General features: G+C 43.2%; 1 protein-coding gene across 9 annotated transcripts in view; it reads right to left on the bottom strand.

Moving 5' to 3' along the window:
- The window catches only part of PLCH1 (phospholipase C eta 1), a 359933-nt gene that overhangs the window by 72390 nt on the left and 271854 nt on the right, over positions 1–15689 (bottom strand). For all 9 annotated transcript variants that reach the window (XM_068280865.1, XM_068280866.1, XM_068280870.1 and 6 more), the window contains 4 exons: positions 15217–15324; positions 11648–11809; positions 5500–5565; positions 3382–3464 (listed from right to left, as the gene is read on the bottom strand). In XM_068280865.1, coding sequence (XP_068136966.1) covers positions 3382–3464; positions 5500–5565; positions 11648–11809; positions 15217–15324 — 419 coding nt within the window. The remainder of the gene's footprint in view (positions 1–3381; positions 3465–5499; positions 5566–11647; positions 11810–15216; positions 15325–15689) is intronic.

Raw genomic sequence — 15689 nt, 5'->3', positions numbered from 1 at the left:
TATTGTGTATTCTGTAAGTTTCTTATTTTATTGCCAAACAACAATTACGTCTGTAGTTTAACGTTCTCTGAGTAATTTTTGACAGCGCACATTGATCTGATAAGCATGTATTGAGAAATGCCTGAATAAACACCATGATTACACAGCTACAGATGCAACAAACAAGTGATATGAAATGAAAACAAAGGATCTCAAAAAACAGTAAACACGGTTCAGCATTATGTCATATTTCATGGAGCTCACGTAGCTGAATTGCTCAGTAGTCAGATTACCATGGTTTGCTTTTTCATGTTCTCCAAATGTCACACGTTGTTAAGGCAAATCTATTATGCACTTCACCAAAATAATGACTTATTGTGTATGAAATACATGGCAGTAATAAAAGCATAAAAACAACTCTGTTTTCTTCCATTTATTTTATGATTTATTTCTCATACACTGCTTAAGTAAATAAAGCAGGGCACAGACAGAGAGAAAGCCAAAAACAAGGCAACGTACAATCCCACCCCTGATATAAACACACACACACATACGTTTTTTGCTCACTGCTGGGTACTTCTAAAAAAGAATGTGCAATCTACTTCGATTAAGAATGGAAACCGAAGAATGATGCAATTATGGAAAAAGGAATTTGGGTGCAAGTGGCGCCGTGGAGGTTAGACCCCCATAGCAACTTTGGTTATTGAATGAAATTTGGGTGTCAGAGTTTTTACAGCCAATAAAAATTCTAGTTTCTATGGCAAACAAAAATGTTCATTTCTTGCGGAGGATTTGCGGTGGTGGTGGTGGTTGGTTGGTAATGGTTAGCAATCAGGAAGGGGGGTTTTATGGTTAGGCGTGGGGGTTAAAGTTAGGCATCAGGAAAGGGGGGTTTTAAGGTTAGCATGGGGGTGATAGGGTTAGGCATCGGCAGGGGGGTTGTTAAAGTTAGGCATCAGCAGTGGGTGGCTGGGGTTGGGCATCAGAGGGTTCTGTGTGAGAGTAGGGTTAGGTTTAGCTGCAGTAACATATTGGTAACATTTACTGATATTTTACTACCAAAATTACCACAGTAAATGTTACCGATATTCTACTATTGACTATTCCCAGGCGTCCAAATTTCATGGCACCTTTATTTCGTTTATGTGTTCCCAAATGAACCTTATAGAGACGGAAGAACTAACTGATTAACCGGGTAGCCTGAATCTTTCATATTAAGATCTATACAGGGAATTACTGCTTAGAATTTTATTGAAAATGATAGGTCTTAATATTCAATCTACCTGGTTAATCAGTTAGTTCTCCCATCCCTATATGTTTTATTTGGGAACGGCTGCACCGCAATTCTACTACAACCACTACGACATTCACTTGGGTTGGATTAGAGGTGATAGTTTATGAGAATGAAATGAGCAGTTGTAATACTACAATATAAAAAACTCTAATGTCCACCCTATTCTAACATTAAATTCGATAAAAACTGCTCCTCCCTAGCCCATTATAAATATAATATGTAGAGGAAGACAACTGGTTGTATACACTGGTTTTAAGGATTTTCTTCATGTAAAATAAAGAACTAAAATCATATTAGAAACTACCGTATTTTCCGCCGTATAAGACGCTCCGGAATATAAGACGCACCCAAGTTTGGAGGGCAAAAACCAGGGGGAAAAAAATACTAAACCTGGTGCGTCCATATTCCAGGAGCTTCTTGTACATGTCCTTCTGTGTGTCCTCATGTGTGCTCCTGTGCTTTCCATATCCCCATGTGTCCTTCTGTGTGTCCTCCTGTGCCCCCCATATGTCCTCCTGTGCCCCCCATGTGTCCTGTGTGTCCTCATGTGCCCCCCCATGTGTCCTTCTGTGCCCCCTCATGTGTGCTTCTGTGCCCTCCATATGTCCTCCTGTGCCCCCATGTGTCCTCCTGTGCCCCCCATGTGCCCTTCATGTGTCCTCCTGTGCCCCCCATGTGTCCTCATGTGCCCCCCCATGTGTCCTGTGTGTCCTTATGTGCCCCCTCATGTGTGCTTCTGTGCCCTCCATATGTCCTCCTGTGGCCCCCAATGTGTCCTCATTTGCCCCTCATGTCACCTCTGTGCCCCCCATATGTCCTCCTGTGGCCCCCAATGTGTCCTCATTTGCCCCTCATGTCACCTCTGTGCCCTCCATATGTCCTCCTGTGGCCCCCAATGTGTCCTCATTTGCCCCTCATGTTGCCTCTGTGCCCCCCATGTCCTCTAGTCCTGTGGCCCCCAATGTGTCTCCACTTGCCCCTTATATCGCCTCTGTCCCCCCATGTGTCCTCCTGTGGCCCCCTGCCTTCCTCCCTCCCGCCCGCCCGAGTTTTCTGATCCCCCCCCCCCCCCCCCGTCCGTCCCCGAGTGTCAATAGCGGCAACTTACCTTTCACATGCTCCCACATAATTGTGCTGCCCCCCGCTAGCATGCGCTCCCTCCCCCTTGCGGATCTAGCCCCCCCGGGTGTGTGAAGTAGCGGCAGCTTACCTCCACGATGCGCCCGCGATGACTGGAGACATCCCTCTCCCCGGCACTTCGCGCTCTAGTGACTGGCTTGAACTGATGACGCACAGTTCAAGCCAGTCACTAGAGCCCGATGTGGGATCGGCCCGGGAGCATGTGAAAGGTAAGTTGCCGCTATTGACACTCGGGGACGGACGGGGGGATCAGAAAACTCGGGCGGGCGGGAGGGAGGGAGGAAGGAAGGCACCCAAGCAGGCACTGAAAGCCAGGGAATCCCCGACATGGCGGCGGGTCGGCGGTTCGTATCGGCGGGCGTTCGTAAGTCGGGGATTCCCTGCCTTTGCCGTATAAGACGTAGGGACTTTTTCTCCCTATTTTTGGGGGAGAAAAAGTGCGTCTTATACGGCGAAAAATACGGTAATATAAATAAGCATAAACCTAACATGAAACATAAATAAACATAGAAACAAACCAAATAAACAGCTCACTAGAACAGAAAAATCAGTTTTACAAAACTAATAAGCAGCTCACTAGAATAGAAAAATCAGCTTTACAAACCTAAATAAACAGCTCACTAGAATAGAAAAATCAGCTTTACAAACCAAAATAAACCGCTCACTAGAATATAAAAATCAGCTTTACGATAAGTACAGTAACTCGTTAAGAATGCAGCTGTGTTGTATGTCTTAATTAACAGTGGAGTGACATCTTAGCATGATGGAAGCTTTAATAATTCATTCCTGGGATAAAGCTTTGTACTTACAACAAAGCTCTGTATTATATTTGAATATCTAAGATCACTTATCCTATAGAGCTAATGATAGGTAATGAGAAGCATACATTATTAATCACATGGGGGAATGAGCTGAACACATGATCACAGCGTTGGGAAGGAATTCTGGGATAACATACGGCAACTGACCTGTTCATCTGTCCAGACTCCTTAGGAGAAGAATCTTCTTCTTCATCAGTGCTGCAAGATTTCGACCTGGATTTGGAAGTTTTCTGCAACAGAAGCAGAAAATACATATTGACTGACGGAAAGGACAGTATATTTCTGTATCATACATAATAGAAGAAATTAAATGAATTACAATTATAGAGCATGGGTAAATAAAATCATACAGAGCTGCAACTAGATTGCCTGCTTGTGAATGGTGATGGTGGATAATTGAAGTTTTAGTAGTAAAAAAAGTGAACAAAAAAAAAAAAACATATTGCTCTATGTCTTGCATCAAAATAATTTTCTATGCATTGAAATTGCCTTTTCCCACATGCATGTCCATTTTTATGAGTGGATGAGGAAAGGCCACTTTCTGGGGTGAAGGGGGAATGGGCGGAGAAGTATGCCCACTCACAGTAAGTGTAAGGCCCCGTTCACACTTGCGGTTTTGTAAAAACCGGAACGGATGTCTGGACCGCACCGGATCCGGACCGGACCTAATCCGTACGGTTCCTATCCGGATCAGGTCCGGATCCGGTCCGTTTGCATCCGTTTTCCGTGCGGTATGAACACGGTTGCGGTCCGGATCCAGTTTCTTAAAGAGATAACAACCTGCAAATACCTGAGGTCTGGGAGGTCAGCAGAAGCTCTGGGGTCATTGTTGGAGACAGGTGGACGTGTGGAGACCATCCGTGGATACAGAGACTGCAGTTGGGACCATGGATCCAGTCATTTTTTACTCGTACCTAGGAATTCTCTCCTTCCTGCTGTTCACCTACTACTATGTGGGGAGAAGGCCTCACCTCCTCGTTATCAGACATATCATCAGACATGTTGCTGCCAAAGAGCTCCAGCATGAAATCCCTGCTGCTCCACTCTGTGAACGCTGGGCCCATGTGGTCCCCATCCAAAATGGCCACTAGAAAAAGCATAGGAAGTGGGGTAGAACGTCCGGTTTTTATAACCAGTGTGTTGCGCGCTCTCCGGTTCTCATTGGTTTGTATTGGCCGGATGCAACAGTCCGGCTCCGCTCCGGATACGTCTGCCGGAGGAGCCGGACCAAAAAATAGCGCATGTTGGATCTTATGCCGGAGTCCGGATCCGGTCCGGCTCCGGTCCGGACGAAACGGTCGCATGTGAACGGACGCATAGACTTTCATTGCTATGCCGTGCGTCCGTTCCGTCCGTTCCGCATGCGGTCCGGCTCCGGCACGGCGATTCCGGACGGCGACCGCTAATGTGAACCAGGCCTAAGTGTTCAGCAGGTGTGAGCTCACCTGGGAGCATGCCTGCAGGACAAGTGAGACATTTCTGCTTGGTTGCTACTCTGCAATTTTTCTTTTTTTTTTAGAGAGAGAGAGATCAGCGGCCTACCGAATTCTGATATCTGTTGGGGAGGAAGGGTTACTCCAGACCACCTTGGGGTGACCATACATGTTTCAATACCTTCATTTTTTATTTAAAAGATTTTGATCTATTCGATGTACCAAGCCTACCATACTCCATTCAATTTTCAAAACAATTATCCTGATTTTTCCAACACATCCAATCAGATTTTTATCCAAAGAACTGGATAATCAATCATTTTTTTATTGATTGAAAAAAAAGATAACTTTCAATTTCTTCTCTATTTGATTGTTTTGGTTGAATAAATGGGAAAATCATACTATTTAATTGTACCATGTATGGACACTTTATTCTGATATCTTCAGGGCAGGAATGAAGAGTTAGGGGTGGAGAGAGGGGAGTTTCACCATCCTGTCTAATTCTGATGTTCTGTTTAAGTGGAAATTCAGAGTTTGTTGAAATCAGACCTGTGACCTTCACCACCTCACTATTGGTCCGTTACTATGATAGGCATTCTCACTGACTAATAGTAAGGTGCAGTAGGTCATGTGCCCAATCCAAGCCTTTCACTGCAGAATCAAGATTTGCTTGCAAAGCATTGTGGACCCAGGGCTCCCAGGGTGCTTGAAGAGAAAGGTAAACATGCATACAGAACTTTTTAGGCACTAGTACTGCACATGATACTTCAGCAGTATAAAGATGGTAACAAGTTCCTGCATGGGGTATTTTGTACATTCCTCAGCTTCTTACCTTGTGCTTTGTAATGTTGCCCAATGAGGACCTTTTGGATTTTCCTCGGTCTTTTGTATCAGAATTCTGCATTATAAAAACAGAAAAAAATGGTAGCAATGTTAGATGACATACATGCTTTACCAGTAAATACCACAACAATAAGAAAATGGGAAAGTACTGTACATCAGATCAAATATTAATGAGGAGTTAATGAAAGTACTGTATATAGCTACATTCATTATTACTAAAACTGTGAAAAATAAGTGGTTGAAGAAAAATGCTGTGCTCCAATTAACTGCCATGATCATAGGATAATAAGGAGTCATTTATATTAATGTAATACAAAGGTTTTTTCCCAATAAATGTTTATTGTCTCATGCAGCAGTGCACAAAAAAAGATTTAAAAATGTTTTATAGTCAAGACATCACAATCCAAAGATGCTAATCACATCCAATACCTTTTTATATAAAGTCAGATATGTGTACACAGAATATCAGTAATTAAAGTTAACCAGTTGGAATTACAACTGTTAACCTTGTCTGCCCTATACTAGTATGAAAAATCACTGCCCACCCATTTACTTGGCCTAAAGGCTGAATGGGCGAGTGGATTCATCTAGTTGTTAAGGGTCATTGGACCAGAGACTTCAGGCCATCAAAACACTGAACTGTACTTAATCCAAAGAAAAGAAAATACTAGGGTACAGAACGTCTTGAGAATGGTACTTGGTCAAAGCATATCTACCCTCATATACGTGGGAATGAAACAAGTAGATAGTACAGATACTTACAGTAATGTACAAACTTAAGAAACAAGCAAAAAAACTATAAAGCTTCGAATCGCCACTAATCTCTTAGAACCCATTATCAGCTGCTTCCACTTGTCTGGAAGGACACAGAAGTCCTTGGAGGTTAGAGACTTGTTCTCAATCCTTAGCACCATAAGATATTACTGGTAGCTAAAGAAGTAAGATACTGCATAGATAATGGTTCTGTGGACTTCCAATTACTGGTGACCACAGGTTGGGCTGCAAGAATGATAAGAGATACAGGTAATTGATGAGCTTGGTCAATCTTCTCAATATCTAGAAAAAGGATTGCTAGCCGACGCCGTAGTGTTCCTGTAAAACTTTCAGAGTAATGTCTTTGAATTAGATATTCTAGGTCCCCTCAAGGTTGTAAGGCCTCTGGGCAGTCCAAGAGCAGCATATGTATCATGGTACCTATGCCACAGCTACAACCTATTCCTTCCTCATGTAGCCAGTACCTGTTTATGACAATTCAATATACAATAGTGTCCTTGGTTTAGCTCTTCGGTTCCCCTTCCAGCAAGTAATTCCCTATGCAACTTCCTGGTTTGCCAATATCTGAAAATGGCTCTGGGGGCTCTGGCCCTCTTTGTGGTATAAAGACATTTTTGGGAGAAGACACTTAACCTATCAGTATATTCTAAGTTGAAAGCAGAACAGATGATGCCTATATGAATAATAGGAAAATATACAACCTCCACGCAGATGGTGTCCTGGCTGGGAGGAGAACTCAAGACTCTAGTGCTACACGTTGAGCATGCTAACTACACAACTGTAGTGAGAAGAATATGGAGGCTGCCATATTTATTTCCTTTTAAACAATACCAGTTGTCTGGCAGCCCTGCTGATCTATCTAGCTGCAGTAGTGTTTAAACAACACCACACATCAGAAAAACACTTCAGAAACACCTGATCTGCTGCATGCTTGTTCAGGGTCTATGGCTAAAAGTATTAAGGGGGCCATACACTAGCCGACCAACCAACCAATCGACCATCCAATTTGATTATTATAATCGAATTGGATGAAAATTGGTGCAGCCCAGTGCATGCCCGACCGACAAAGCGGCCAATTTCGGAAAATAAATTGGCCACATGGTCGATTGCACATGTTGGAAAATGTCAGGCCGAAGTTGGTTGGTCAGGTGCGCGGCGGTACAGCGGACGAATTGTGAACGAGCGACGGCACGACGAAACCCCCGCCGCAATGTATAAATGTATGTAGTGTGTGTGTGCATTTATATTTATACATTACCTGTCCGGTGTCAGCCTCCACACGGTTTCCGTCCATCTCGCCGGGTTCCACATACACGCCGGCCGCACATAGCGTCTGACGTCAGATGTTATGCGCCGCTAGCGTGTATGCGGAACCCGGCGACATGGACGGAAACTGTGTGGAGGCTGACACCGGACAGGTAATGTATAAATGCATTACACAACATACATTTATACATTTTGGGGGCAGCGGCGGGGCGGCCGCGGCAGCTCAGCCGATTCCCTTATGATTTCATGCTGAAATCAGACTGGAATCGGCCTGTGGTGTATGGGCAGATTCGACTAGAGACAAATTTATCTCTAATCACATACGATTAGAGATAAACTTGTCTCTTGGTCGAATCTGCCCATAATCGTTCTAAAGGATCAGCCTCCAAATCCCTCTCGCTTCGCTTGTCCTTTATCGCCTGTGCCATCCATGTATTAACTTCATCTTACAGTTAAATGCACAACCACCAACTAGCAAGTTAGGATAAGTATTTATCTAGTGAGCAGGTAAAATGCTTTGTAAAAATTGCACTAGAAACATTGTTTACAATTGTGGAAATGCATTTGAACAGCAGCCAGCCTAGACACTGATGTGACCTACGCAGCCATTAAAAATGACCGAAAATATATTAGCATATAACCTGCAAATCAAAATTCATATGCTCCGGAGGCCGCACACCATCTAAATATGAAATCAGCATTTAAAGTCACTTCATGGGGAAAATACTCAGCTCCTTATTAACCGTCGCATAAAAACATACATGAAAACATAACACGGCAAACAATATCTATGAAAAGAGATTATCTATAATCATCTAATTGTGGCTAAAGGTGACATGCAAGGAGGGAAATCCAGGTTTTCTATGCGTTGGAGCTTGAAACATTTGCTAATTCGCCATTGGCAGTAAAAGCCAAAGGAACAATGTGGAGACAGATGCTGTCTTTATCAAGCCATCTGAATGTTACAGCAACAAAGCATCCCCCAGGACACTGAGACCAGGCTGGAACTCTGCACAATGCTAAGGGAAAAACAAAGATACTTTGAAGTGTAAAGCAGAAAAATACCCAACAAAGCTGCAAAGTTAATACAGAGAGGGAAGGATAAAACAGAACCATTACATAAATAAACTGTAACCCTGCCTGATAGCTGCATAACACTGTGGCTGTAATGAGATTACAATTCATCAGATCACTAATTCATGTCTGAAATGTCCATGATCTATTCACAGTGTTTAATACATGTGAATTACCAAAGTGGCATACAGGAATACGGTGCCAATTATCTGCTAAATAAGGCTGTTAGAAGCTGGCCAGACATCAGCATCTAGGGCTGCCCAGCATGACTCAGGATGAATAATAGGGAGTTCCAATTTGCAATAATTTTCACCATATATGTATTTGCGCATTAATATATGTTTTTATTAAATGTGTGAAGAGCAGATGAAAAGCAGGTCTATAGCATTCAGATAGTACTTTTTTCTTCCCCATACATACTCTAGAGCAGCCTTTCTCAACCTTTTTACCCTGGAGGAACCCTGCAAATAACTTTTGGATCTGAAGGAAGAAAAAAAACACCCGGGGCCATGCGATCCGCTGCGGTAGTATGGACGAGCTGAGCTCGTCCATACTGCTCAGGTGGTTAATGCTGGGACAACAAAACATCTCAAGGAACCCCTGCAAACACATTTTTAATCTTGAGGAACCCCTGCATTTATTTTTCCGAAGGCATGGTCTTTAAAAGTGGGTGAGGCTTTAAATTTTACTAACTCCTAATACACTGCCACTCATTATACTGTAATGAGCACAGGCTCATTATTATTCGGACCCCCAATTTAGTGCTTCTTTTTATGAAACCCACTATTATAATGAGCTCTATTATACTTCCCTCACAATGGGGGAAAATGCCAAGGAACCCCTGCAGAGTCCTCAAGGAATCCTGGGGTTCCAGGGAACCCTGGTTGAGAAAGCCTGCTCTAGAGTGTACATAATGATCAGAAAGCATAGCTAAATGTTCCTTATACACATATACACAAATCAGGTCTAAAATGTCACTTGCCATTAAATTATGCACCTACTGCTTACTAGATCTGTTTTGTTGGCCCAGCATTAACCACCTGAGCAGTATGGACGAGCTCAGCTCGTCCATACTACCGCAGCGGATCGCATGGCCCTGGGTGGGTTTTTTTTAAATAAAAATGTCTCAGATCATGTAGCTAGCACTTGGCTAGCTACATGTTGCCCCCGATCGCTGCCGGCACCCTCTGATCCCCCCGATTGCCACCCTTATAAATACCTCCCACCGGGAACCCGCGATGGTGCAGCCTCTCCAATAGCTTCCAGGCATCGCTATGGGGAGGATCGGGACTGCGCATGACGCCGATGACGTCAGACGTCATGTCCGATAGTCGCCATAGCGATGACAGAAGCTGTTTGGGGAACTTGCGGTTCTCTTGGGATCACGGCTAAGTAAATATAGCCGGTGGCGATCGGGGGGATCAGAGCGGTGCCATGGGACTTGGGGCACATGTGTAGCTAGCCTAGTGCCAGCTACACTATATAAAACAAATTTGAAAAAAATGTCCCTCCCGCGGACACATGGCCGCAGAAATTGAATGCTAGGGTGGTTAAAGGAAGAGTTACAGTTGGTGTTATATATTTGTAAAAAAGGTCAGTTTTAGGATTTGTTAGTGTTGGATGGGTATTTTCATAAATGGATACTGGAAGACAAGGATGGATTTCTGGATAGGCCACAAAGGCTCGGTCGGGCCTTGGGCGGCTGTTCCCCAAGGTGGAACCTGGACATGAAATAGGAGTTGCTACATACATGAAAGAGAAGGTTGCAAATGGGGAGCAACACATAAAAATGGAAGCTGATGCACAAGGGAAGCTGATGTACATGAAAGAAAGTGGCAGCAGTATATAGATGATGCACATGGAAGAGGGGATGCACATGGAATGGGAGGGGCACTGCTTCACATGGAAGGGGAGCCCCAATATACTTGGCCAAGGGGCAGAAAAAGTATAAATCCAGCCTGACAAATATGTTATATTCCTTCTATTGTTAAATCCTACAGGATTATCACACAATATATTACTGTATATACCCGAGTATAAGTCTAGAAATGTAGGTCTGATTCACTTCATAAAAGTATAGGGGTCAACTTCGACATGAGTCACGGGCAACACTGAGCACACTGAGTAATGTGTGTACTATTAGTGACATTCCCAATTGCAGCAATTTACTCTGTGGTAAGTGATACTTTGAGGAAAGGAAATGCCAAGAAAACACAGGTCTGAAAGTCCTGGTCACAACAATTAACAAGGAAAGGGTCAGGGGGAAAATACTGGGCTGCATAAAAGGAAGTGAATAATTGCAGCACCTGGGGTCCTGGAGGAGGTATTGGCTGCACTCAAGGGACATGAGGGGTTAATGGCTGCAATGCTGTATGCAGTGCAGTCATCAATCCCTCCTGAGCCCCAAGTGTAGCCATTAACTTTGCTGGGTAGACTTATACTTGAGTAAATAAAAAATCCAGTTTAAGAAGGTTGAATATTGGAGACGACTTATACACAAGAGCTCATGTTCTATTTGTCAACTATCACTTATCTACATCTTTCTCTTTGATAAATATGTGACCCTAAGTATGATCAGAAGCATAGGTAAATCTTTATGGATAGGCTAATGGGTCATTTGGCATCTGCATATTTTTGTACTGCACTGAGCAGCGGTGCGATTGATTTACCACATCACAAAACGTGACCTTCATTGTGTTTCCATGTTTATGTTTAGATCTGATTGCAACTAAATGCTGCAATCCGGTGAACTGTGCACTGCTCAAATGATTGCTTTGCAATGGCGTAATGGATTATCTGATGCATGTATGGCTATGTTTGGACTCCTGTGTTCAAATATACAACCAGTTGATGTATGAATATGTGATCCATGAAAAGAAAAGGCCGTGTACATACATGATAAAATGCTAATCGACGTTTTCCAGTGTAGGTAATGAACGTATTTTGAGACACTTAGTGCATTACATTTGTATGGTAGATGATGTAAACAGACTGCTGACAGTGCACAGCGTGTCTTTGTTTACCTGTTTCAGGTTCACATTGAGTCCCTCATGAGTTGCCTTCAGCAGCGCCCTCACAGTGAAGCTGTCAGGATCCTCCTTATCCCTGATTTGAGATTCCTTCAATAAGGACTCCAGTTTTTTCCGTATGAAAGATTCCACTTGGTGCTCTGTTGTGCCATTACTCTGCAAAGGATTAACACAAAACCCATTAATATGCGCTTCATTCAGTGCTCCAGGCTGATTCCTAGAACTCTATTTAGCTATGCCAAATAGGCACGCACTAGATATGTGTCTTTCTATCCAAGCAGAACTGGCGTTTGATTGAGTTAAAGCAACAAATGCACTGCTGTTATGTATGGCTGAGAATAGCAACTGTCATTTCAGACGTCCACCTCTTCCATATTCAGTGGTGTCTGCCTGGCACTGTCAGATAGTAACCAAAAGAAAATGGTAGACTTCCGTCCTAACGGCAATCAAATAATCAAAATAGAACCACACAGACATTAACCATGCAAATATCCACTTGCTACGCAATGTTTTTAAAGGACAACCGAGGCAACATGTGACATGATGAGATGGACATGTCTATGTGCAGTGCCAAGCACACAAACAACTATGCTGTGTTCCTTTTTTTCTTTCTATGCCTGAAAAAGTAAAAAAATCAGGTATACAATTAACAGTTTCTGTCTGGGTCAGGACTGGCTATAAAACACTTCCCTGGCAGTAAATGGCTTCTAAAAGCAGGAAAGAGATAAAAAGGGTAAAAAGTTCATAGATTTTAGCTCTGACATACGTCAAGGAATGTGTCATTGAGCAGAGACAATGCAACAGTAAAAACTTAAAAACTAGATTTAAATATAAAACAAAATTGTGGGATATCTAAAAAAATATTTTTAGGAGAAGGAGGATAGATACTATTGCTTATCTCATCAGTCTATTTTCACCTCGGATGCCCTTTAATCAATTACATGTTACGTTGGAAAACTCATATGGATGAACAATAATCAGTTAAAAACTAAGACCTCAGTCAGTTGATTTTCATGTAACACAATGAGACAAGGCAGCAATTTTTAGCAATCATGTGCAAGTTAATTGAAGCCAATGTAGTTTTATACTCCAATCAACAAAGGGTTTAAACATTTGTTTGCCAGTTTGGGACACTGTTGAGAAATGGCTAGTCTTAAAATGTTGTACATATAAACTAATACTAACACAGTGGAGTATTTTACTGTAAAAACAAGACGTTTTGAATCAGGATGACACCATCATCCAGGAATTGAGTCTGAAGGAGGCTGATTGGCTAAAAACGTAAAGGAAAGGTGCAGGCAAAATAAAAAAACAAAAATCTACTTACCCGGGGCTTCCTCCAGTCTCTGGCAGTCGTCCTGTGCCCTATCCGCAGCTCTGTGTACTGGAGTGTACTGCGCAGGTGCAGAACTACTGTTGACGTTAGCGTGACTGCCTCTCACACAGGCGCAGTAGATGGCGACCTGGCAAGGTCGGCATCTGCACCGGAGGGGCCCCTCAGCCACCGGCTGGGAGCAGAACTGCGGCAAGGAAACAGTACGGCTGCAGGGGCTTGAGGTATCCAAAGGTAAGTAGATTTTTGTTTTTATTGAAGTTAGCCAATAAATGGTATCATCCTGATATAAAACTTTTCACATATAAACAACTGAGGATCCAAACAAGAGATGACAAAATAAACCTAATGTTGTTGGTTTTTAACTGGAGAGGCCTACAATCACAGATTTTGTAACACATGGAATACAGGGAATAAAATGTGTTAAATCTGAATTGTGTTATGTTAAAAATGTACCCAGGGGAAAGGCATTTCTCTCCGGAGATAGCGCTACTCTCTATGTACCCTGGGACTATAAAACAAATAAAGGGGTCTATCCTGGGGCACTTGATGAGTTCAGTGAGGTATCTGATAGCCAAAAATTGGAAATTGGATGCCAAGCTGGGTGCTATAGATCTGGCAGAAGCCCTTAACCCCCTTGGCGGTATGAAAAATACCGCCAGGGGGAAGCGCAACAGTTTTTTTTATTTTTTTTTTTTTTTTTATCATGTAGCGAGCCGAGGGCTCGCTACATGATAGCCGCTGCTCAGCGGCATCCCCCCAGCCCCGCCGATCGCCTCCGGCGATAGGCGATCAGGAAATCCCGTTCAAAGAACGGGATTTCCTGGAGGGCTTCCCCCGTCGCCATGGCGACGGGGCGGGATGACGTCACCGACGTCACTGACGTCGGGACGTCATTGGGAGTCCCGGGCCACCCCTCGGCGCTGCCTGGCACTGATTGGCCAGGCAGCGCTGGGGTCTGGAGGGGGGGGGGGGCCCGCGCCGCAGCAGATAGCGGCGATCGCAAAGGGGCCGGCGGCGATCAGAGTGCTGGCGCAGCTAGCAAAGTGCTAGCTGCGTCCAGCAAAAAAAAAATTATTAAAATCGGCCCAGCAGGGCCTGAGCGGCACCCTCCGGCGGCTTACCCCGTGTCACACACGGGGTTACCGCTAAGGAGGTTAATGATACAATGAGGATGGAGGAACTGGTTCTGTCGGCACAGAGTCAAATGGATAAGTTCCACAGCATATGGGCAACTTGGCTGGAATTTAGAGAGGGCCTTGAAATAGAAACCACCATTGGTGAATAGGTGCAGATGGGGGAGGAGGACCTCTTTAGGAGCTAAAATAAAATATTTTCTTGAGACAACACTGATACGCGTTTCTCCCTTTTTTTTTTTTTTTCCCTCCCTCTTTTTTCCTCTCTTTCTTTTATATTGGACGACAGTGGACCACTCCGCAAGGTGTGTTTTTCAGGAGTGGGGGGATGGCTGGGTCAGGGGGTTGGAGGGGGACCTTTGACCGTCCTGCTCATTCCCTATTTACGTGGTATTTATATGGGGGAGTGGATATACTGTTGGACGTATAGTTTTATGTATTTGTGATACTATTTGTTGTAATATCATATTGTATTAATAATAAAAATTTTGATTATAAAAAAAAAAAAATCTGAATTGTGTTAAGAGTTATCTACAATGAGAGTTGGATAATGCACAAGGATTTAAAAAAAAAAAAAAAAACACAGGGAGATTGGAACACAGTTAGGAACTAGCACAATACCGCAAAGGATGGTAGACTCGCTACCCCCCCACCCCCCCCCCCCCACCCCAGCTAACAGAAGAAAAGACTACTGGAGAAAGTGATACACACAAAGATAGATCACCAGTGAACAGTAGGTGGCCCAATGACATGGGTAGTCAGTTGTCTTGATCTTGCCCAAATAGTCTAGACAATCTAAGGTCTGTTGGTTTCCTTGGAGTGACTTGAAAATGTTGTTTTTTATTCCTTTGGTACCACTGCTCCCTATCCCCTCCTAATCATAGAACAGATGTACTGTAACATGAAGAGGCATGGACCCCTACATTTTGATGGGCAGCTTGAACAGTACATTTATCAGTGTTGTTTGATCCCTCTAAGCAAAGACTGGAGTGGAAGTTCTCCTTTAAACAGTCTGAATCTATTCAATAAGCCATTCAAATAATCAAGAGTATGCACACACAGTACAGATTTAATAAAACAAAAATGTCACTTACAAAACAATTGCTTAATTTGCATTCCTCTTCGATTTCATCAGCGCTGTCTTCATCTGAGACCTCACCTTCTTCCACATCCTCCGCTAGGTCATACGGCAGCTTCTTCCCCTGGAGTGCATGTACCATGATTAGGAGATGAAGCCATATGCATACAAATAGTTGCATAAAATTAAGTCATCACAGTCCATAACACTGAATATCTGGTGTTGGCTATACACTACATTAGATAAATTGCAAAGATTCATTTTAGCAACGGAACTGTAAAGGACTTGAAAATATGTTTTCCTAAAGTGAAAAGCTAACATAGCTCATAGGGGATCCTCGATTTAAACCTTTTTTCCCCTCAAATGTATTGCTACTCTTAAGGTACTTTTACCCTGTCACATGGGGCCTGATCCAATTCACTTTTTCTGCTAGGAGATAATTTTTTTATCTATTTAAAATAACACTTCATAACTCTGCAATTGAAAAAA

This window comes from Hyperolius riggenbachi, chromosome 4 (genome assembly GCF_040937935.1).
Source record: "Hyperolius riggenbachi isolate aHypRig1 chromosome 4, aHypRig1.pri, whole genome shotgun sequence".
NCBI lineage: Eukaryota > Metazoa > Chordata > Amphibia > Anura > Hyperoliidae > Hyperolius > Hyperolius riggenbachi.
This window is presented reverse-complemented; position numbering and strand designations above follow the sequence as displayed.